At 47.5% G+C, this 24,623-nt stretch overlaps 1 protein-coding gene across 4 annotated transcripts in view; it reads right to left on the bottom strand.

The window, feature by feature from the left end:
• The window catches only part of PTCHD1 (patched domain containing 1), a 46,697-nt gene extending 34,373 nt beyond the window's left edge, over positions 1–12,324 (bottom strand). Inside the window, exons 1-2 of one of the 4 annotated variants that reach the window (XM_084617417.1) lie at positions 11,401–12,324; positions 9,705–10,008 (exon numbers count right to left, since the gene is read on the bottom strand). In XM_084617417.1, the coding sequence (XP_084473543.1) occupies positions 9,705–10,008; positions 11,401–12,188 (1,092 nt within the window). In that variant the 5' untranslated portion in view covers positions 12,189–12,324. Of the gene's footprint in view, positions 1–9,704; positions 10,177–10,950 lie in introns of those variants that run through there. The other 3 variants (XM_084617418.1, XM_084617420.1, XM_084617419.1) reach the window with 3 other exon arrangements.
• Between the last annotated feature and the right edge of the window lie 12,299 nt (positions 12,325–24,623).

The raw sequence follows: 24,623 nt of genomic DNA, 5'->3' as shown, positions 1-24,623 counted from the left end.
ATCAGCCTGTGTGTCAGTTGGCTACTTCCCTCTTTCCCAGAGACAGCTGCAGTTCCATGGCTCTCCTTATATGAAGGCATTTTAGGAACTTGATTGTTAGATTGGCATTGAATTTTTCATTTAGAGCAGAAATCCAAACTCTTTGTTTTGTAGGATACAGAATATGTAAAATGCTTTGTGCTGAAAGGTGCTATGAAGTTAAATGATTACACTATATGCAACTTCATTTGAACAAGGTATATTATGACATCCCTTCGGGAAAGTGTTTAGTTTAGTGAATAGTTGTGACTACTGTTTAATTGGGACAGCATGAGGATACATTTAGACATTGCAAAGTAGTTTAATGGTGAGTAATAAGGATTTAAAAAGATGTGACATTCGAAGCTTGGAGTAAGGACGGGTCAGACAGTCTTATTTATTCCTAATCAGTTTTCCCATCCCTCATAGTCTTATACCTAGAAAGGGAGAATTGAAGTAATATGAATATAATCTGCACAAATATTTTTTATCCGAGATCCTCAAAGGGCAAGTGGTGCTGGTTCATCATGGCGTACAGGTTTCTCAGTTCACTAACGGTGTAACTTTAGAACCCAGCATATCGCTGGTGCAGCAAAGCACTGCACATGAGAATTCTGTAATATCACTTCAGCCATGATAGCATGCTGGTTTTGCTCTTGTACCTGAAAGTGCATCTGTCATGAATTAAATAATAATTGACAACCTTCAAGTTTTCTTGCTTAGAGGGGCATTGTCAACTAAAATTCACATTCCCAGTCCCCCCACTTTTCTGCTTCCCAAGACCTATAGGAGGTCAAAGGGAAATAGAATGTAAGGCTGCTATAACTTACATTAGGGCAGGGGTTGGGTTGGGCAGGGCACGAATTCATAGATTCCAAGGCCAGAAGGGACCACTGTGATCATCTAGATCCCTGCATAGCTCCAAATATGGGAAATGCAAAGGTAGTTTAAAGTAACGTTTGGCTCCCAGTCCCCCCATATCTGCCTCAAGTGCAGGAATGGAGAAACTGAGAATAAGGACCTTTCTCTACAGTCAGTTTCACTGTTCTGATGATGGTGAAGTCCTTCTCCAGGAACTGCTAGAGGGCATTAACCAGTAGCATCAGTAACAGCAACTCTGGAACTGAAAGCAAAGAGGCAGCAGTCAGGGGCATGCTCAGGACAAAGGAGACAGTTTGTTTTTGCCCTTATGCCTATTCAGAAGGCCCTTTTAAACTCAGAAAGGGGAAAAATCCTCCTCCCCTTTTAAAAAAGGAACTTTCTGATTTAGAAGTCTGCACATACTATGTAAATGGGGCTCTATCAAAAGACATATTATAAAAATTCAAGTTAGCAATGTCCCTTTAAAGTAAACAAATTATATTCCAGATGAAAGGGTTGAAACTGCTGATTCATTTGCAAAATGATGCATTCCAAGAAATCCTGTAAAACCATGCTATACAACATGGTACTGTGATCAAAGTCATGGCTGAACAGCACAGAGAAAGCAGCTGAAGAACCACATATAGTCCCATGTCTGTTACAGGTTTTAAGGCTCTGTGGTTAATGGTATAAATTTACTTCCAGGCAAATGAGTTACCAAAAATCAACTGGAATCTTATGGCCTAATTCAACTCCCATTAAAGAGACTCTGACTTTAATGGAGTCAGATTATTAAAACTAAGCATGTGTAAAACTAGCCAGACATAATTTGGATAGTGGTAATGCGTGAACTGTGCTTTACCTGATTCACACAATGTTTGCAGCTTGCTGTCTGGGTTTCAAAAATGTACTTGTTTTTGGTTTTGTTTTCAAATGATGTGGTATAATATTTTATGGGTGACAATACATAGCGTCACACTGGATTATGCTGTGTCACTTGACCTATCGTAGAGAAATAGCTAGCTAAATAAAATTAGTTAGATGGAAATATTTTCCTCCTAAAATGAGTAATTTGACAAAAATAGGGACATACGTTGTTATGAGAGTCTGAGCTTTGTGATGCCATATCATAAATATATTTTTACTGTAATTTGTTTAGTCTCTAAATTGCAGGATCAATGGGCATCTGATGGGTCAGTATTGGAGATGACTTTACATGTTGCCAACTCTTGCAATTGTATTGTGATTCTCACAGTATTTGGTGTTTCTTTTAAAGCCCCAGCTCCTGAAGTCATGTAGGTTATTTGATCATCTCAACTTTCATTAAAAGAAACAAAACCAAAAAACGTATACCTTCCTGGCTATCGAGCAAAGCTTAAAACCCAGAAGGCAAACAAAGAACTCCAAATGTATTATTGTTTACAATCTCATGATTTTCTGAATGCTTGCGGCTGGCAATGCTACTTAAGCCTATGGTTTCATTTTAAGTTAAAGTTGCCTTTGTCTAGTTTATTTTGTTGGTAATTTTTACGGGTAACTTGTGCCAATGGAAAGGAAAAAGAGGAAAAAACCTCTATTGAACTACTGTAAAGTTCTTCTGTTTTTCTATGATCTCCATCTATTTTTGCATAGTGCTTTTTGATTGAATATTTTCAGAAAATTGTCCCAGTAAAGAGGAATGCATCCATCTGAATTAAGTGAGAGAACATATTTACACAGCTCTCTTAATTTACAGGGGGAAATACTTTGCATATTGTACAAATGTGGACAGAAATGAGCCCTGAATCTTTAGCAATGTTTTAAATAAGGGTTCTTCATTATAAAAACATGAACACATGAAGGATGAAGGGGAAAGATGTGTAACTGTGCCATAAACATTTCATAATGGGCCAGATTCTACTCTCAGCCTCACTTTTGTGTGTCTACAGTAACAGTGTACACCAATGCGATGGAAAGCACTGTCTTGCACAAGAAGTTCCAGTATGCGTTTGTAACCTGCATGCAAAGCAGATGGATGAAACCAACAGACCATAACAGTTCATAAGTAAATATTAAAGACTAACGGCAATTCACCTGTAACTTGAGAATATGCAATAAACAAACAGTATGGGATACTGGACTTTTATATATATGTGTGTGTGTATATATATATATATGTTCACCCAGACTGTAAAGTCTGAATGAGACATTACAATTAATTAAATAAGTCATGTTTTCACCAGCACTATTTGTAATCTGCACAAAACATGAGGGGAACAGAACTACTAAACAATTTTCAATGTAATTAAAATCCTTCAGTGATTTTCAAAATACAGAAAGTTACTTAAGTTACTATATTATTTGCATTAACAATTGAGTATTACAGGAATGTGTGCTTTTCCAGTATACATATTTCCATCCATTTTCCTAGTGGCTCCAAATCCAAGGTTTCAGAGTAACAGCCGTGTCAGTCTGTATTCGCAAAAAGAAAAGGAGTACTTGTGGCACCTTAGAGACTAACCAATTTATTTGAGCATGAGCTTTCGTGAGCTACAGCTCACTTCATCGGATGCATCCGATGAAGTGAGCTGTAGCTCACGAAAGCTCATGCTCAAATAAATTGGTTAGTCTCTAAGGTGCCACAAGTACTCCTTTTCTTTTTCCAAATTCAAGGAGACTGTATGAATAATTTTCTTTTCTAATCTAGGGAAAAAAGCTTTTGTACCCAATATGATCTTCATTTCAACCAATGTCATGACAATTCAGGCTGAATGTGTGCTACATTGAGCTGAACACGATTCATTTGGCTACCCTGTTTCAGATGCTGTTGCTCCAACAGGCACATGGTGCACAGCCAAGGTAGATCCCTGTTTGGAGCATCTGAAAGAAGAACATTTGTGCTACAGCTAAGATAAAATGCTGCAGCTTTAACACTCAGATGGGAAGATTTAGGTCACCCCCCAATTTTTGTTCTAATTCTTGAGTCATTATTAAGGTAGGCTGGCAACTTGGTACGTGTCTTTATAGAGGGCAAATGTCCCAAATAAAACTCTCTTTCTGTTTGGGAAAGGAGTCTGTCACAAGCTGTAAAGTCATCAATGATCATTTTAGTTCAAACTTTGGTCCGTGTCATCTCCTCCACTGGAAGAGGAGCATTACTCAAAGTTCTGTGCCTTTGAAGCCACTCAGTTCCTGAGGCATCATGCTGTTGAGGTTGTGCCATGATCTTTGCCATCCCAGGGAAGGGATAGTGGCTGCTGTTGAAAATCATCAAAGGGCCAAAGGAGAAGTGCAGAGGGGACCTCTTTAAGGCAAAGAATAGCTGGAGGAGCTATTGTTAAATGGTGGCAGAAGGGGATACATGTGTGGGAGTAAATTAGAGGTCTTTGTGAATTAAAGGCAGCAGGGAACTTTATGGGTCCTGGTACAGACAGATCTGCTCCTGACAGCCTGTATCATCTCACACACAGAAGTCACTGTAACTTAATGCTGACATTGATGTTTCTGCACTTGTATTTCCTTGCTGTTCTTGCACCATGTTCCTATGTATTTTTCTTTCTCACCTGGCTGTACCCAGATCTTAACTGCATATCTTAATTCCACTTGGTTTTTGCATAAGGCACATTTTAGCCTCATGACATTGTGCTGTTAGGACAAATGTCTTGCACTTCCACTGCTTTCATACACTTTCCTCTTACATGAGGATTCTTTCCTTCTTTCTGCAGCCTTTTCCTAAAGGCATGATTTGGCCCTTTATTTTCAGCTCACTTCACAGTTTGGCCACAGTTAGAACTGTTTTTCAACTTTTGAGCAAAATAGTTAAAATTTGCTATATACATACCTATGCAGTGTCACGTAGCTATATTTCTTGTACATTTGTATGTGTGTTTGTATTAGTAAAACTAACTATAGCTAAGAGGTGGCCAAGATGTCAAAAATGGGTACCTAAAATTAGGCTCCAAAATCTTAGGTGTCCTTATTTTCAGAAGTGCTGAGCAGCCAGCAGCCCCCATTGACTTTTGAAAATGATTTTCTATACTTGCAGCATATCTATAAGATAATGATTATAGATAACGCAAACATTGGAGCGTAACTGAATTATTTTCCCCATGAGTTTCACCATCTGTAGAAACTATCCATCCGGAATATGAACGAGAAAATCGTAGAAAATATTATCTACCATATGCAGATGTGATATTTACTGACATATGAAATAATTAAATAACAACCTATTAAAGAAACAACAACCAAATAACAAGGGGGAGTACAATGGTACAAAACCCCTACAATTAACCTGTTTATTAATAAGTAGGAGCTATGAATTTCAGAAATAAATATTTTATCCTAATTTTTACCTCCACATATATCTAGATATTTACTTAAATATCTATCTCTCACTATGGCAGGCTATGTGAAAGAAGGGGCAAATAAACATTGCTGCTGAAAATGTGAGGTTAGTGTAGTTCTCAAAAACTCAGCATCTCTATATCTGTATATACACAACTGTGAATATAAAAATCCTTTTTTGCTCTCAGGCATATTACTCTTTTACCTTAACTTTAAGCCACTTTAAATTTAACAAAAATATTCTTATAGTGTTTCTTATCAATATAATAACAGAGGTAGAGTAGAAAAAAAGATTAATTTAAAATTAATGTGCAATACAGTGGGCTCACTGTGACTAGGGCTGAGCAAAGAGGCTCAAACAAAAGACCCAGATATTGACATCAAACTCCAGCTGAATCTAAATCAAACTTTTTTTTTAAAGTGCCTGACTAGTGTTTTTTGCAGATTTTGTGTGCCTTTAATTTTCCTGGTTTCCTCTGAAAGTGGAAATACCATACTAAAATAGAAGAAGCCCTTGCAGTATTGTCAGCTTCATTTCTAGATGAAAGAGAATGGGAGAAGTTTTGCATAAGATCTCTGAACGTTTTTGGATGATGACCTGGACCAAATATCCAAATATTTTTTTCTTCTTGCAGGTCTGTGTTGAGGTGCAGATGTGAAAACAATATATTTGGTTATATTTTTATTACATTTCTCTCTCCTCTCTACAAAATAGTGAATTTTGGACAGAAAAGGGGTCTGGATTGACAATGCAGGATGTCAGTGCCCTGTATTTAACTACTGAACAGGCACAGCATAGGCAATGGAATTATAAAATTCCTGTGCTGCCCTACTACCTTTATCTCTCTATCTCAATGTGATGTGAGAGGGATTAGACATTTCATGAATGTCACAGGCCCATAAAGCTATTTTGTTGCTACTTTGTAATTTCTGTGCTAGTTCGGGGAGGCAACAAGCAGTGTGTTTAGAACTGGTTTGTGGTGGTAGTTAGGAGAACAGTGGATGGAGGCTTCCTCTTAAATAGGAAAAGGGTAATCAGCATTGTGTCCATGCCAGGCTGTTATACAGGGCAAGATGGCCTGATTCTCTAGAATGCACTAGTTATCATCACAAAACTGCTAGGACATGTGTAGTAGCTTCTATACTCATCAGTACTTGGCTCTGAGGCGTGAGCACCTACACCACACTAACACTCAGTATGCCCACTGGGGGGAGAGGGCTGTGTCTCTAGGTTTGGCAGCATTGTCTGAACTGGTCCAGTGATAGGGTGATTCAGACTCCATTCTATTCTCCATTTCATACCTCATTTCCCAGACTGCCAACAAGGTGTCCTTCAGCGCCTGTTGTGAAGATAGTTTCTCCCTCCCCGCTTCACTGTGGACATCTGTCCATTGGGAACTGGACACAGACCACCAAACCATTTTAGATAGGCCACCAAAAAGCTGTTAGATGGTAAGTATTAGTGCTATCAACCTTATTCTGATTCCAACCAGACTAAATGTTTCATATCATTACCAGGGTGACTGTGTGGAAGCACACATTCTTCTGCTAAAAGCAGGGGGAGAGCTCTCCTTCTTCTCCTTCTGTGAGTGGGGGAATGCGAGCACTCCAAAGCTCTCCCCTTTCTCCTTGGCTGGTGAGGTGAAGGAGAAAGCAGGTAGGGGAATCTGGAGGAGATGCAGCAAAAGCAGCTGGTGCCTGGCTGGGGAGTTTCTGTGACTCCCAGTGCTTCAGCTAGTAGCTGGAACAGCAGCAACTGATGTGAGAAGACAGGGTGTCCCATCCTGAAGTCTCCCATCTGCCTCTTCTAAAGCAGTGGTTCTCAAACTTTCCAGAGTACTGTAACACTTTCAGGAGTCTGATGTGTTTTGCGGTACCCAAGTTTCATCTCACTTAAAAACTACTTGCTTACAAAATTAGACATAAAAATACAAAAGTGTCACAGCACACTATTACTGAAAAATTGCTTACTTTCTCATTTTGTCTGTATGAAAATTCTAGTTTGTGCTGACTTTACTATGGTTTTTTTATGTAATCTGTTATAAAACCAGGAAAATATCTAAATAAGTTGATGTACCCCCTGGAAGACCTCTGTGTACCCCTAGAGGTATGCGTACACCTGCTTGAGAACCACTGCTCTAAAGCTTGTTGTCCCTAGGCCAACTTCCCCTCCACTACAGAAGAAAAGACAAACAATGCACAATGATTTGTTCAAATTCTCTCTTTGAAATGTCTTAACCTTTTAAAATGCAGGATATTATTAAACACATTTTCTATCCTGATCATGTCTATGTGGCAGCGGTTATAAAACAGGTGGGGTAAGCACCTCGCCATCACCCACACTATATGTAGTCACAGTACTTTGTTTGGCTGGCTTTTGGACTGCATGGAAACATGAACTCCCCTCAGATTACATTTGTGCTCTTGTTCTTTTTGGTGCTCAGATATAGTGGTGATAGGTACAGCATAAAAACCTACATCTAGTTCTCATTCTCTTTCACTTGCTGCGCCCTGTCACCACAAGACGATGCAATGCCGCATGACCACATAAGAGCAAGAGCTGTGAGCTCCGCCTCCTATTTTGATCTGTTTAGACCCACTGCTCATAACCAATCTCCTGAGCCATCTACAGGGTTCTTTAGGCTGCTATCTGTGCCTGGGTCTGCCCACAAACAGACCAATAATTAGAACAAATGTATTTTGTATTTTCTGTAAAAATGTATTTTATATGCTTGATGATGTCAGATTAACAATAAGTAAATGGAGTCAAATGACAATAGCGTGGTTAATCATGATCTCAGTAAGTGAAAAATAATCATTTTGTGGGAACATTTCAGCTATAAAAAAAGAGGCAGCATTTAAAACTGATAGAACTTTCTAAATTATAGCTTTCTCCCTGATATGATAAATCGAATGCAGAAGTTTGCTTGTGGAAAGATTCAAAGTAACATTTATTTGTGTGTCACTATTCTATTGATTAAACTACAGATTTCTAGAGATAGCACTACAGAGGAAAAATCCATTATAACTTTTAATCTGTGACTGAATGAATATGCACATCCTGGATGCAAATGCAGTTCAGAAAAACTGGAAAATGAAGGAATGAAAATTGTCCTCTCTGGAGTTTTCTTATTTACCACTGAAATGTTACTAGACTTACTGAGACTACATTCATTAAGTCTATTTGCTGATTGCTGTTTGTTGATATGTCACCAACAAAAAGGAAAAATATTAAATACTTGGGTGGATCAGTGCAATAGTACTATAGCTGAAATAAGAAAAATTAATCCACTGAAACTCATTTAGTTTAGTGAAAAGAGTGAAATCTCCCAGAACTCTGTCAGAATATATTTTTTTTACTTCCCTTCTCATTTTAGGAGAGACACTCTCTACTGTTCACATTAACATTATCTTTTGCGTGTTTTGATGGTTTGACATTCAGCAAAGAGAAAAGTGTTGACAGTCTTTATACTTTCCACAGGGGAACAATGTTAACATGTACTCGTACAGTTTAATGCTAAAGTGTGTAGATTCTAAGAGCCACACCTTGAATATTTCCAAATGTTCCAGAGATTCTTCTTTCTTTCTGGAACTCGACCCTCTTGCAGCTCAATGTTTACATCCATCCCACTTTCCCTCCCTGCCCCCCAAAACCTACTCAACTATTGCAGTCTAGACCAGATAATGAAATTAAAGAAATTCATATTTCTGACACGTTAGGCTAAATTGTATTATGAAATGTCACATTACATCAGATTACATATTCCATGCAACATAAATTATATGACAAGATGCAACCTGATGTAACTTGATCCTCTACATCACAAACTGTACAATGCCTCAAATTTACAACCAGGCTGTTTTTTCTATAAAAAAAAAACAAAAACGCAAAAAAGGCTTGTGAGAATGAGTGTAGGAGGAAATACTACCAGTTAAAAATGATCAATCTGGTATGTAATTTGGTTCCAAGAGAAATGGAGGTTTCAAGCTATTCTGTACCCGAAAGTCACAGGCAGTCCATACCTGGCAATCCATACAGAGCAACCCCCCTCTCCCCCAAGCAGTTTACAGATTTGTACTCAAACTTCAAAAACAGTTACTGAATTCAGAGTGAACTTAACTCACAGGCATGACTGTAAGAATAATAAAGAATGCTGGAAGAATTGTTTAACAAACTGCCCTGACCTCCTTATTCACCAAAATACACAGTGTTGTCTAGGTTATTTCATCCACAAATAAGGGAGATTTCTGATTTTTAAAATAAGTAGTCATCCCAACTGTTGCTGGGATGTGACTTAGTAGCTGTGTTCACAAGACACACATTGTCTATGGAAGGTAGGGCATACCCCAAGAGGCATAAATGTGTATCTGGACAGTGTCTGTGTTATTATAACACACATTGGGAAGGTGGGGAAGGTTGGCTCAAAGAAGAGGGATGGGATGGAGAGAGAGATGAGGTGTGGAGGAGGCGAATAACTCGGAATACAGCAGAGGTTTACCTTTAAGATCAGATCAGTATGATGTTGGTCCAGCATGTTCGCCTTCCTGAAGGATGTGATGATGACCCTGCCGTACCTCCCAGGGGTCTGCAGGTCAGAGTAGAGCCGGTGTTTGGAGCGGTTCACCGGGAAAAGGCTGTTCACCAGGTTCCTCTCGATCTTGGCCAGGCTGTGTTTGGGGGCCAGGAGATACTCCACGCTCTCCTCGATCTGGTACCTGCTGAAGCTGGCGCCCAGCAAAATCGAGATCAGCACAGGTGCGGAGGCGAAGAACACCGGGTGACTGGCAATGAAGTGGCCGAGTCTGGAAAAAGACGTCCTCAGCCCCCTGTGCAAAACCTGCCGCAACATCCTAGTGCAGAGGGAGCTCAGGAGGGCGAGGTGCGATCTGAAGCTCTCCCGGAGCCGAGGCAAAATCATCGGGGGAGCCCAGGCAGACGGGAGCTGCCCCTCCGGCCTGAAATACACCCGGGCAAAAAAAAAAAAAAAAAAAAAATCCGGCCGAGCCGAGGCGCTCGGTGGGTGTGTGCGCTGGGGGGGGGCTGCTAAGGCTCGTTGCCTCCCGGAACGCGGCTGTGCCCTAGAGGAGTTTCCCAGCGCCTCATTGTCTGACTTCCACCCGCCAGCCGGCCCCAGGGAGCAGGCACCCAAGGGCAGCGGGGCTGGGGCGGCGAAGGGAAGCCCGGGCGAGCGCCAGAAGCCCCGAGCCCACCGCGGCTGTCGCCAGCGCACAGCCGAGTTTGTCGGGGAGGCGGGGGCTGGCCGCTGGTTGCCGCCTGGTCTCCAAGCCCGCGCAGGCAGCGAGGAGAGCGGAGCGCCCACTCCCCCTCATGGAGCGGCTAGGGGAGGCGTGCTCGCCACAACAACAACAACAACAACAACAATCCCCCTCATACACACACACGCACACACACACACAGACCCACACAGCACACAGCGGGGGGGGGGGAGGAGGGGGGCTGCGGCTGCTCGGTTGTAGATCCCCCGTGTGAGCCGGGCTGGGCTGAATGGATTGCGGGCGGCCAGTCCCCCGCCCCCTGCCACACACTCCGCGCCGTCTGGCTTTAAAGCAGCGCGCCGGTCGGAGGGGAATCGCCGCTTGCGAGGGAATCACACCAGCGCCCCGTGGCACCGAGGGGCTGGAGGTGGCCGCGCGTGGAGCGCAGGGCCAGTTGCCTTCCTGGCTTTTCCAGCACGAGTTGCTCAGCAGGCGGCCCCCACCCCCCGCCCCCTTCTGCCTCCCCACCTGCCGCCGCCCAGAAAACGATTAGTCAGTCCTCAGGGCAGCCGGCGGCTCGCCGCGGTGCCTCCTCGCCCCATCTTCAGCCGCGGCTCCTAGTGTCCTGCCCGCCGGAGCTGGCCGCCGGGGGAGCGGGTGGGTTGCGTTGCTGACCGCCTCCCGCAGCTGTCGGGCGGGGAACTTGGCTGGAAGAAGTCACAGCGGATCGGTTGCAAAGCAAAATGACTAAGAACGGAGTCGATCGAGGCAGAGGACTCTCGTCCCCCCCCCCCCCACCACACACACTTTGAAATAAGAGGACCTGATGATACCGCTTTATGTCAGCCCCATGACAGCGCCGCCGTGAGCCTCCAAGGGACAAGCTGCCAATCAGAAAATCACCAGGCGCTCAGGGAAGGAGGGAGCCAGGCATGTCACTGGTACATTCACGCTCCTCCGGAAAGTTTCCAGCCTCACCTCGCCAAAAATCCTCTTAGCAGCACGTTTTGGGGGCTGGGCCCCACGCCGGCGGCCGCGGGTCCCATTGTTCCCGGCACAGGATCAGCACAGAGATACAGTTTTGTGTATTTCATTGGGATCACGCGATCCTTTAGCTTGGCCAACACATGCAGCGGGGGAGTCGCTCGCTGGAGAAAGCAGGAGCCAGAAACGTCTAGGCGATTCCTCCGCCCGCCCTGTCTGGCCGCGTGTGAGTGCGAGCGTGGGTCTCCCCCTGTCTGGCTCTGCCGCTCTCTCAGGATGCGGCTTGTGCGAGGGCTTTGCCGGTGGAACAGCAGAATCCGCCCGGCCTCATGCGGCCCTAATGGGCATGTGCACAGTGTCTGCACATGCCCATTGCCAAAGTGAAGCCCCGCTGAAGCTGGTGCCCTTCCCCTGGCCTCTGCCCTGAGCGGCAGCAAAACCCCCCTTCCCCAAACGCACCCTTGGCGAGCCGCCGGCCGCGGGAAAGGGTCCGCGAGCGGCGTGTGAGAGGGCGAGCTGAGCAGCTGATCGGGAGGGGGGAGGAGGTTGGGTGTAGGCGATGCAGAGCCGAAGGAATGTTTAAATCGGAGCAGGGTATCGAATTCCCGTCGGGGTTTGCCATCGTGGGAGGGTGGGGCATACAAAGGCTGCAGGAGTGCCATAAAAAGTTGAAGCGGCACTGACACAGGCATCCCCATGTGCCTGGACATTCCCCCCACCCCTCTGATTAATTGGTAGGTGTGTAGTGATGTCACAGTGGGGTTCTCCCTTGGAGATGACATAGCGTGAGGTATGGGTAGTGAGCAGATGAGTCATTTAAGATTTATACTAGCGTCTCTCTTGAGTGACTCAAATTTTGGTTTTGATTCAGGTTTCCTTTCAGTATTTTTATGGCTGGATTTTAACTTGAGTTGGGTGTTTAAGGCTTATTTTTTCCCTTCTTTCACTAACAGATTTTCTGTTGCTTCTGTCAAAAATCTGCTGCCTGTTATAAATGTTAATGATTTTGTTGATGGGGCACCTTACCAATGCTTCTTTCTTTCTTTCTTTCTTTCTTTCTTTCTTTCTTTCTTTCTTTCTTTCTTTCTTTCTTTCTTTCTTTCTTTCTTTCTTTCTTTCTTTCTCTTCAAAAAAACAAAACAACTTTTTTCTAGTAATGTATAATATTATAACCTATTACATTTGTATACCTAGCTCCACCTACAGTCTAATCTGAATAAATGGTGTAACTATACCCATATAAAATCATTTTTAAAAAAATCAGAAATACATTAGCAGCTAGTTTAAAGCTTTCATATTTGGATACCCAGATATCCACATATGTGTATTTCTGTTACAGTTAAACCATCTTTCTTAGCTTCACCCCAGCCATCACTGCCCAAATCATAGAGACTTTATTGTTAATAAACCAATTACTATCTATCCCTGAAATATTAAAATGAGTGAAAAAGGAAACTTTTGGTGACTATTTAGTTTTGCACATATTGTTGAATCAAATAGTGGCACTTTCATGTCTTGGTTATTGTACAATAAGCTGGTATTCATGGCAATATCAGCTTTCAGTAGTGTGTGATCTACAATGATGATTAATGGTCTGTTGATGGACAGCTGGCATATGAAAAGTTTCATATCATCTCCATACAAACTTGAGTGCAGAGTTGGTTTCTGTGTTTCATGTGGATTAGACCTTGTCCCTGATGATTTCCAATGTGAAAACCATGGAAATGAGAGCTTGATTGAGCAGTATGGCACTACTAAGTTATTGCATGCCATGCTTTCATTAATTGTAATGCTTCACCAGAATTCATACTTTTTTTGTCTGTAGGTGTTTTTCAGTTGCAACAAATGTGATATCCAGTACCCTGCCATAATACAATTTCATATATGTTGTTGAATCTACTGATATGTTATTATTATTTGTTTGATGGTAGTGCCTAGAGGCCCCATTGTGCTAGACACTGTATAAACACATAGTAAGAGACAGTCCATGTACCAAAGAACTTAATCTAAAAGAGACAAGACAAACAAAGGGTCTGAAGGGAAACAGAAGAAGTGATTTGCTCAAGGTCACATAGCAGGTCAGTGGCAAAGATAGGGATAAAACTCACGCCTACTGACTCCTAGTCCAGTGCCTTATCAACTAGACTATGCCACCTCTCTGTAGCTATAGATGGCTTACAGTGTAGAATTGATTTGCATTACACGCCTTATGCTTTGCATGGTAATTTGTCATCAGCGTGGAACAGTGATCTTTGCTATTTTAACTGGGAATGTCACACACACACACACACACAGCTGGCCTTAGGGACCCTGGGTGAACTTGCATTTTGGTGCCCCTGGCCCCCATGGACATGGTGCTCCCCATTGCCCCTGGTCCCCCGTGGGCTCCTCACCCTCCCTCCCTTCCCCCCAACCCCTGCACTGTTCCCCCTTCAGCCCAACCCCTGTACCTCTCTTCTGCGCCCCTAACCTTCACTGTGCCCCCTTCACTCCTACCCCTGCACCTCCCTCCTGAGCCCCTAACCTCTGTATCCCCCTTCTGCATGCACGTGGGGAAACTGACACATCTGGCTGCACAAACCAGCTAGCATTGCTGCTTGCTCCCCCCTGGACTGCTGCTCCTCTGCCCTATGCACCCCCGGGGCTGCCTAAGGAGAGGGCAGGAGAGCAGCAGTTGCTGATGCCTCAGCACAGCCCAGGTGGGGAAGTGACCTGAATGCAAGGACCCCTGCTGTTGAGTGTGTTGCGGAGGGGGGGGAGGGGGAGAGAGAGAGAGAGAATGTGTGGGTGTGTGACAGAGTATGTGTGTTGTGTTGAGGGGAATGTGTGTGAGCCTGAGTGTATGAGTGTGCTGGCTCTTTAAGAAAGCACTCGGGGTCAGTAACCTGAAGGCTTGTGTTCAGACACAAGCAGCGGCCACAGCTCGGAACCCAGTGGGGCAGCAGCACACACACTGATCCCCCATGTCCCATCACCCCAGCTCAGTGGAAATCGGCTGCATGGGTGAGGGGACACCCCGACATCAGCCCCTCCTCCCCCAACAGACAGGAGGATGCTCCCAGTCCCAGTGGCCGGGCAGCTCTGGGCAGGAACATCAGCGGCTGCATATGTGGAGCAGGAGGAGTCATCTGTTCACCTGGCTTGGACGGCTGGTCGTCCAACTGTCCCCTGCAGCTTTGGTCTCTCCCCGCTCCCCCACTCCCAGTACTGCTGCTCGCCTGCCTGCCGCGTCCATCAGCCTAGCTGGCCCTCAGCCGGTCAGGTGGGACTCCAAACCCTGAGCACTTGGCCCTCTTTGGCGGCCCACCCCAAAGGCTGGCCCTGCACAGACACATAACAATGTTTTGGTATTAGCCTTTGTCAGGTTTTTTAATTAGTAGAGTAACAAAGTAATGTTGTGACTATGTGCTTCTGTATGATGTGGCTACATAATTGTATTGCTTATTAATATCAAACCGCTGATTCACAAATCTGGGTTTTACTTTGGGTAAGTAAATCTGGGGTCTTCCAGTAATGTGACTTTAAGGTCCAAATCCTCAACCCATTCCCAATCTAATTAGTTCCAGGGTCACTAATCCAGTCCCAAACTACAGCAGCCCCCCTCTGTTGCGGTTCAAATATAAGACAGAACAAGGCTTTAAGCAAGCAAACAGGCTGGTCTGCAGATGGGCTGGTCTGCCTGTCAGCTTTCCACCCTCTCTTTTATTTCTCTCCCTCTTCCTGCACATTACATATTCCAACAGATAAAAGGAATACACTGGCTTTGTTTAATATTGTTATTTACCAATTTCTATCTACCGCATTCCTTGCTCTCGGGCCTTGAGCCCAGTCCTGGGAGGCTTCCCACGGTTCATGTCATCTGGGCGAGTTTCCAAGGTTCATGCCCTTGAGAGGAGCCGGGTGTGCACTGCTCCTACACAACACTCAGGGTGTGCCCTGAATGTTGCCAAGCGCATGAACCCTGTAAGAATCCTACATCCCCTCCTTTTTTATTTGTGCTCGGCCAACTCATGGTAGCCATCAATTTGCTTTTGCAAGCCATTAACTCCCAGACAGACAAGGTCATAACTCGTGGAGCCTGCCAGGGCGGTTCTCGACAAAGCCTTAACAAAAAAGGAAATACATTGCACACAGCAACAGCAAGAAATAAGCCCAAGAAGGTAAAGTGTAGTTGGCTGGGCCCCAATTAGCCATGCTAGAGTACTGGGAAGAGAGGTTCGCATAAGCAGCGAGCATCATCTCATTCCCAATTTCCTCAGGGTGACAACATACTGGAATAAGGCACGTACCTAACAATTCTTCTGCTGCTACAAAATCAAATAAACAAAAGTGGGTAACATTTGCTATTGAGGCCAATCTTTCCCATAGGTTATATGTCATTCGGGCCCGTAACGGAGGAGGCGCTCCCGAGTCAACCTCTACAGGAAATAGCAGGCACATAAGGCACACAATCAATACAGAATTAGCAGTGATTTGGGTGAGAATGGCCACAGACAGAGTCTCAGGAGTCTCTGGCTGTTGGTTTGCTGCCAGTCTTTGTTGAGCCGTGGTGACCAATGCTTTCACTGCTCCTCATGTCACGGGCTGGCTTGGGACGCTACGTCTCCTCCTTCTCCGTCCCGCCATTGTCGACCCGGGAGGCACCGCGTTCTCCTCCAAGGTCAGCTAAAACTCCGGAATGGGGTTCGATAGTCCCTGGTGCCACGCCATGCTGTATCAGTGCCAGTCGCACACACCGGGCCGGAACCCACAACGGTCCTGCAGGGAGAGACACAGCAGCATATCCCCGACCCCAAGTGATTAAAGGTACTGGGCCCAACCATTGCGGATCAGGCAGCTGACGGTAATAGACACGCGGTCTTTCCAGTACCTTGGACTTATGAAAATGCCAATCCGCGGGGGTCTGCTGATCTGTATTCAGGGTTAAATTATTTAAAATAAACAAAAGGACATGCAATTGTTGCTGAATGTCTCCTAAGGTTCGGAGACGTAGCTCCCCTTGTTTTAATTGTTTGTCAAGCAAGGTTTTTAGCGTGCGATTTGCACGTTCAACAATAGCTTGGCCTGTGGAATTATAAGGGATCCCATGTTTGAGACGGACGTCCCATTGGGCACAAAAGGTGGAGAGGGCTGTGGAGCAATAGGCTGGGGCATTATCCGTTTTTATCTGGGTCGGGCGACCCCCCCACAGCAAAACAGGCTAGCAAATGGTGAATAACTTTGGGAGTGGCTTCCCCACGCTGTGGGGTCGCCCAGAGGAATCCCGAATAGGTATCAATGGAAACATGTAAAAACGAATAGGGGCGGAATTGTGGCACGTGAGTGACATCCATTTGCCACAGCTGATTCGCCGTGGTACCTCTGGGGTTAACGGCATAAGAAAAGGTAGGCGCAGCAGCGGCACAGTGGGGGCAGGAACGAACAATAGAACGTGCATGATCAGCAGGAATGTGAAACTGTCGGGCCAAAGCAGAGGCAGACTGATGAAAAAAGGAATGGCTTTCGATGGGGTCAGAAAAAAGGGAATTTACCTGACCATGTAATGCGCGATCAGTGCGCGCATTGCCCTCAGTGAGTAGCCCAGGCAGAGGGGTATGACTGCGAATATGAGCAACAAAATAAGGGAAATTACGAGTGGTGATAAGATACTGTAAGGACAAAAACAGGCGAAGAAGGTCCGCATCGACCTGAGGGGTAATGAGGGCAAGGGGTAAATGATCAATTACCTGATAAACATAATGGGTGTCCACAATTAAATTAAAGGGACAATCAGCAAAAAGTTGAAAGGCCAAAATTACAACAGCCAGTTCTGAGCGCTGCGCGGAATGCTGAGGCAGCGTAAAACGAGAATGCCAACGAGGGGGGGTCACCTAATTGATAGGTGACAACACCACGATGTGGAGAGCCATCAGTAAAAAGAGTGATAGCTGAAACAATAGGTCGAGAGCGGCTAAGACGATGTACGATTAGTGGCACCTTTTGTGTGATCACCAACTGAGGATCTTTTGGGGGGTTATAAGAAATCTCTCCCACATAATCACAAAGAGCAACCTGCCAGGCCAAGGAGGTGTGGTACAAGGAATCAAATTCACTACGTGATAAGGGGAAAACAATGGCAACTAAATCAGTGCCCGTGAGTTGCACTGCACGGTGGCGGGCTTTACGAACAAGGTCGGAGAGGGCGTCTAAATAAGGATAAATGTTCCGAGGAAGAGTGGATGACAAATATATCCACTCTATAATAGAGACGGCTGTGTCTGTACGAGGTACAAACAGAGCTGCAGTAGGCGTATGAGGGGTGGCAAGGAGAACTAACCGCAGGGGACGAACCTCATTGAGTCTATCCACAAACTGCTGACTCAACACTGCATTGATCTGTCGAATGCAGGCAATGTGCTCCTCAGTGATGGCAATAACTGTGCCCGGTGCCCGAGCTCCACATAGGAGCTCGAACAACGGCTGCAGCATCGATGTGGGGAGACAGAAGTAGGGTTGAATCCAATTTAAATAACCCAAAATTTGTTGTAATTTAACGAGGGTTAGGGGTTGGGGTAGGACCACTTCCGGGCGAACAGGGGCAGCATAGGTTTGTAAAACCTTATGCCTGAGATATTGGTAGGGATAAGAGCTTTGAATTTTTTCTGGTGCCACTAACAGGCCATTTTGGCCAAGAATCTGAGACAAATATTCAAGCTGTTGTGCCGTGACCTGGGGACCACTAAGCAAAATATCATCCATATAATGGTAGACCTTTAGTGTGGGGTATCAGGCACGAAAAGGGGCAAGGACCCGATCCACAAAAAATTGATACAAGGTTGGACTATTTTGCATTCCCTGGGGCAAGACCTTCCACTGATACCTTTGAGAGGGTCACTGATTATTATATTCTGGCACCGTAAACGTGAATTTTTTGCGATCTTGTGGGCAAAGGGGGATTATGAAAAAACAATCTTTTAAATCTAACACACAAAGCTGATCGGTTTGAGGAATTAAATTCGGGTTTGGCAACCCAAACTGCAAGGGGCCCATGGGTTGGATGCGTTTATTTATTTCCCTTAAATCTTGTAACAGCCGCCATGCACCCGATTTTTTCTTAATAACGAACACCGGGGTGTTCCAAGGACTAGTGGAGCTCTCCAAGCGCTGTGCATGCAAATGTTGCTGCACAAGTGAATGAAGCGCTTTTAGCTTCTCTAGAGGGAGGGGCCACTGGTCAATCCATACGGGCTCTAAGGATTGCCATACCAATGGTAATGTGGAAGGCAAGGTGGGTGGGGGAGGGTTTGGGGCCATTAGATATTAATATCGAGGGTGGTGTCCAGCTTTACAAATAAGTCACGGCCCCGAGATATTGAGGTGGACAGGGAGCACAAAAGGGCAGATTGTAGCAAGGGCATGGCCTCCCGGTTTAGAGACCGTGACCCAAGACAAACTTTGGCGCCCGGGTTTGCTACCCCCGATCCCCCACAACTCTTTAGAAGGAATTGTTGGCCAACTGACCGGCCAGTCCTGATCATGAATCACCGTAACGTCAGCTCCAGTGTCCACCAGCCCTGTAAAAGGAACATTATTTAAGAGAAGTGTTAAATGAGGTTTCGAGGGGCGGACCGACATTGTTAGAGCAACAAGTGGAGAGGACGTGTTGTGAGGCGGCGACTGAGACAGCGTCGATCCAAAGCCGCCTCCGCCCCGGGCTCGATCCTCTGTGGCTGGCACCTGATAGGGGACTAAAATCAATTGTGCAATTGACCGTCCACGTGGGAGCGACTGTGGAAGATGGGTCCACACCTGAACCTTAATAACACCGGTGTAATCAGCGTCAATGACCCCTGGGATGACAAAAAAACCCTGTTTCCCAGCGTGTGAGCGAGGGAGAACCAGACCCACAAATCCGGCAGGTAGAGGTCCCGTCACCTGTGTAGGTATGGCACAAACCTCCCCCGGCAACTGAAAATCAGCATCCTCCTGCATAATCAAATCAAGCCCTGCACTTCCGGCAGTCGCCACCCTCATAGAGTCTATGGATTTTAAGGCAGAGGAACAGTTGTCTGTGTGGGGAACACCCCCGTTTGGCCCTGAGTTCGGGGGGGACCCGTCGTGTGGTTTCCCGACCCACTACGACACTGATTAGCCCAGTGATAGCCCTTCCAACAATTGGGGCACTTCTTTGAGGGGCGGGCGGGGCGCTGTCGATGAGCGGCACTCCCGTTGAAAGTGACCCTCCTTACCACAGCGATAACAACGCTTCCCCTCCTTCCCGCTTTTCCGCAGGGCGGCGGCCAGAACCCCAGCATTATGTGCTTGTGTGCCGATGTTTTGGCAAGCCCGCAGCATGTCCGACAGCTCTAGAACGCCAGCGGCTTGTGTCGCCTGGAGAGCACGGTGGCAATCCTCGTTCGCATTTTCAACCGCCATTTTTAAAAGAATCTCCTGAGCTGCCGCAGGGTTATCTACCTGTCGGAGGATAGCCTCCTGCAATCTGTTGGTAAAATCCATAAAGGACTCAGATGCATCCTGACGAATACTGGCAAAGCTTTTGGTAGGCTTGCCAGAATCCGGGACCTTCCGGAAAGCATGCTGGGCGCAGGCAGAAATAATGGGGAAGACGGCCTGAGGGAGTTGAGACTGCATCTGAACGGTAGCAAACGGGCCCTCCCCTGCTAACTGCTCATAAGTGACACCTTGCGCTATATATACCTGGGCTTGGCGTTCCGCCATCTGCTGATACTCACTAAGCCAAATAACATACTGACTGGGCGTCAGCATCATGCGCAACAGCGCCTTCCAATCTTCAGGGATCAGGGTGTACACAGTACCTAGCCCTTCAAGGAGACCACGTACATATGTGCTAGTGAGGCCGAACTCGCGAATCGCTTTCTTTACCTCTCAGATCACCGAGTAAGGCAAACTGACCCAGTTTGCAAGCTGATTGCCCTGGCCATCATCCTGCTAGGTCACCGGGCAAACTGAGACCAGATCAGCTAATTCCTCTGTTGTAAGATCTGGGCGAGTCTTCGCTGCGTGAACCATTTGTTGCACCAGCGAAAGCCCCTGAGCAGATGTGGATGACCCCCCGGGGGGCCCCGGAGCATGGAGCCCCACGGGGGGATGGTGACCACTCACTGGCTCCAGAGGGGAAGACAAAGGAGGCAGCAGTAATTGAGGCACTGGGGGCAAAGCAGGAGGAGGGATGGCTGCAGGAGCGGACGGGGGTGGCGAGATCGGCAGCCCCTCTATTGGCGTGGGAGAGGGTCTTTCCGAGGCGACACGCTGTGTCGCATCGCCAGGCGGGGGGATGGCTGCAGGAGCGGACGGGAGTGGCGAGATCATCAGCGTCTCTATTGGCGCGACGGAGGGCCTGTCCGAGGCGACACGCTGTATCATGTCGCGGCAGAGGTGCCAGGCATGTAAAGCCCGCCCGAGGCTCTTTGTGCAATGTCTGGCCCAACCGCTCCCAGTCCGCTAGCTTAAGGGTTCTGGCTTCAGGGTACCATGGGCATTGGGCACTCACCTCCTGTAGCAGAAGAGTGAGTTCTCGAGTGGGGCAGTCATGCTGAGCCTTACGCAGCAAATACTGTAGCTCATTGCAGTGTTGCACTTGCAAAGCAGAGAGGGAGCTTCCCATACTTACCACGACGAAAAATACTCACCGGGATCTGCGAAGCGGATGAGTGACGTGTCTGAAACCCTGGCCGGGGGAGGTGAGTGCTGAGGGCCCCACGTTTGGGCGCCAGTTGTTGCGGTTCAAATACAAGACAGCACAAAGCTTTAAGCAAGCAAGCAGGCTGGTCTGCCGACGGGCTGGTCTGCCTGTCAGCTTTCCACCCTTTCTTTTATTTCTCTCCCTCCTCCTGCGCATTACATACTCCAACAGATAAAAGGAATACACTGGCTTTGTTTAATATTGTTATTTAACAATTTCTATCTACCGCATTCCTTGCTCTCGGGCCTTGAGCCCAGTCCTGGGAGGCTTCCTACGGTTCATGTCATCTGGGCGAGTTTCCAAGGTTCATGCCCTTGAGAGGAGCCGTGTGTGCACTGCTCCTACACAACACTCAGGGTGTGCCCTGAATGTTGCCAAGCGCATGAACCCTGTAAGAATCCTACAGCCCCCCATCCTAAAACAATCACTTTACTCGGACAGAGAGGTTAGAAGGATTCAGATCTGGAGCCTTTCTCACTCCTCCCACTCTTGCCTCAGTCCTACCACCTCACGTCTTTTGCACAATGTCATCCCGAGAGCCATCCTGGAGAAGAGATTTGCATGATGTTGGTGTCATGCCCCTTCCCCATCAAATTCCACCTCTCCCCAGTGCAGGGAAATTACACCATATTCTGCCGCCAGGGGACACATAGTGGACACATGGACATGCACATACATTGGTGTCAGACATAATGTAGCTTGAAAAATGCTGCTGAGCAGACACAACTCAATCATCATTGTTGTAAGTGGGTCAGAAGAGAGTCTGACAAAATCACAATTTTACTTTCGACACAGTCTTAATGTTGGCAATTGAATTCTGCTGGCATGCTTTAGACCACACAAGAAATGAGACCCCATCAAAACGGGCTGCCCCTTGCTCTGCTTGTCTGTAGCGAGGGGATGTGACCTCCCTCGGGGATGGATGGAGGGACAGCTGTGAGCCCCCCCTGGTGGGAAGAGCTGGGACACCCACACCTGCCCCACCAGAAGCAGAGGGGCGGGACAGAAACCGGAAGTATAAAAGGCTGGCCCTCCAGGTCAATTGGAAAGGGGGAGAAGGACATTTTTCATCTGTTGCTGGAGTTCAGCCCTGACAGCAACTACTGCAGTACCTGAGCTATGGAGGGACTGCCAGGGCTACTGTTTGCTGGAGACATTGAGGAGTTGCTGTTAGTTGTTTACCCCAGTGAGATGGATGAAGACCCTGGGACCCAGGTACCCCCCTTGAATGGGAGTGTAGGATGTAGCCCAGGGGAACTGAATACCATTTGGTTGTGTTGCTGACTGACAGATGGCCAGTGTATTGTGGTCAGATTTCCCTGCTGACCCAGTGGCAGACCAGTCTGCCACTGTAGGGCCCTGGGCTGGGATGCAGTGGAGTTGGGTGGGCCTGCATCCCCCTGCCATGCCACCCCTGGGGGGAGCAGACTCCCCACCCCAGGCCAAGAGACTGTAGTTTGTTGGTGGCCTCTGAGAGCCAGGACCCCCAATGATTTGCTGACCTGTGCTGTTTGGGTGCCTGGGCTTAGACTCGTTGTTTCTCTGTTATGAGTACAGGCCTGACTTTGCTGCCCTGCCCTGTTTGAGGGCCAGGCTAATAGATTTGTTACTGTGCTGTCCTGACTGCAGGCCAGAACTCCCTGGTTTTGCTGCCCTGCTCTGCTTGAGGGCCCAGCATCTAGACTACTGCTCTGTCCTGACTATGGGCCAGAGTCTCCTGATTTTGTGGCCCTGCCCTGCCTGAGGGCCTGGGCTGATGGACTCATTATTGCTCTGTCCTGAATACCGGCCAGAGCTGCCTATCTGCTTGCTGCCTTGGCCTACCAGTGGGCTGGGGCTTATGGCAGCAGTGGGCAAACTGTGGGCCGCATCCAGCCTGCCAGCAATATTAATTTGGCCCTCAAGCTCCTGCTGCGGAGCGGGGTTTGGGGCTTGCCCTGCTCTGGTGCTCCAACTTGGGAGCAGGGTCAGGGGCAACTGCATATGGCTCCCAGAAGCAGCAGCATGTCCCCTGCCTGGCTCCTACACATAGGGGCATGCAGGGGGCTCTGCTCCACAGGCTGCCTGAGTGCTGCTCCCGCAGCTCCGATTGGCCAGGGAACCGTGATCAATGGGCTCTGTGGGGTGGCGCCTGTGGACGGGGCAGCGTGCAGCAGTACTGCCTGGCTGCACCTCCGCACAGGAGCCAGAGTGGGGCATGCTGCTGCTTCCAGGAGCAGCTTGAGGTAAGTGCTGCCTGGAGCCTGCACCCCTGAGTCAGCTCCCTGTGCCCCAGCCCTGATCCCCCCGCCCCTGCTCCGATCCCCTCAGTCCCAGCCCGGAGCACCCTCCTACACCCCAAACCTTTTATCCCCACCTCAGAGCCTGCACCCCCTTGTGCCCCAGCCCAGAGCCCCCTCCCGCACCCTGAACTCCTCATTTCTGGCCCCACCCTGGAGCCTGCATCCACAGCCAGAGCGCTCATCCCCCTTCCACACCCCAACCCTAATTTTGTGAGCATTCATGGCCTGCCATACAATTTCCATACTCAGATGTAGCCCTTAGGCTAAAAAGTTTGCCCACCCCTGGCTTATGGACACTACTGCTCTACCCTGACTGTAGGGTACAGCCCCCTAAGTGTTTAGTGCCCTGTCTGGTTGGAGGACTGGGGTTCCTAGACTCAATACTGGGTTACCCTGCCAAGTGGCGGAGACCCTGATGCTAATTCCCCCTGAATTGTGCTCTTCCAGAGGACTTGTATTAAGGGGGCATGGCCTCCCTCTCAGATGGACAGAGGCCTTACACACTCTCCAACTGAGGTGTGCTATGGCCTAAAGGAGAAGAGCAGTTCACAAGCAGCTGCAGGCCCTCCAATGTCCTTTCCTAGATAGTGAAGCTGAGCTGAGGCCTAGCACTTATCTCTGCAAGAAGATAATTGATAAACAGTAGTCAGCAACATGTCTGTGGTTAAAAAAAAAAAAATTCTGAGCTCCATGGGGAGCGCTCAAGGTCACCTCTAGCAGCTCCCCGCAAGTGGCTCCCCATCCCTGCTGTTGCTGGCAGAGGCATGTCCAGGGGGCTCTGCAGGCATGCTGCCTCTATCCCCCGTCCCTGAGCACTGACTCTGCGGCTCCCAGCTCATTGGCCAGGAACCGTGGCCGATGGGAGCTGCAGGGGTGTCGCCTGCAGACGGGAAGCATGCAGAACTGCCTGGCTGCGCCTCTGCATAGGAGCTGGAGAGTGGACATGCTGCTGCCAGGAACTGCTTGAGGTAAGCGCTGCCTGGCACGTGCACCCCTGAACCCCCTCCTGTGCCCCAACCCCCCACCCCAGCCCTGATCCTCCTCACGCCCTCCAAATCTCTCTATCCCAGCCTAGAGTACTCTCTTGTACCCCAAGTGTCTCATCTCCAGCCCCACCCCAGAGTCTGCACCCCCAGCTGGGGCCCTCCCCCACAACTCCCTACTCCAGCCCAGAGGGCTCCCCCACCAATGTCTGTCACTAAGTCCAGTAATTTTGTCAAGTGTCTGTTGTG

Source organism: Lepidochelys olivacea (assembly GCF_965140295.1).
Source record: "Lepidochelys olivacea isolate rLepOli2 genome assembly, chromosome: 1".
In the NCBI taxonomy this organism is placed as follows: Eukaryota; Metazoa; Chordata; order Testudines; family Cheloniidae; genus Lepidochelys; species Lepidochelys olivacea.
This window is presented reverse-complemented; position numbering and strand designations above follow the sequence as displayed.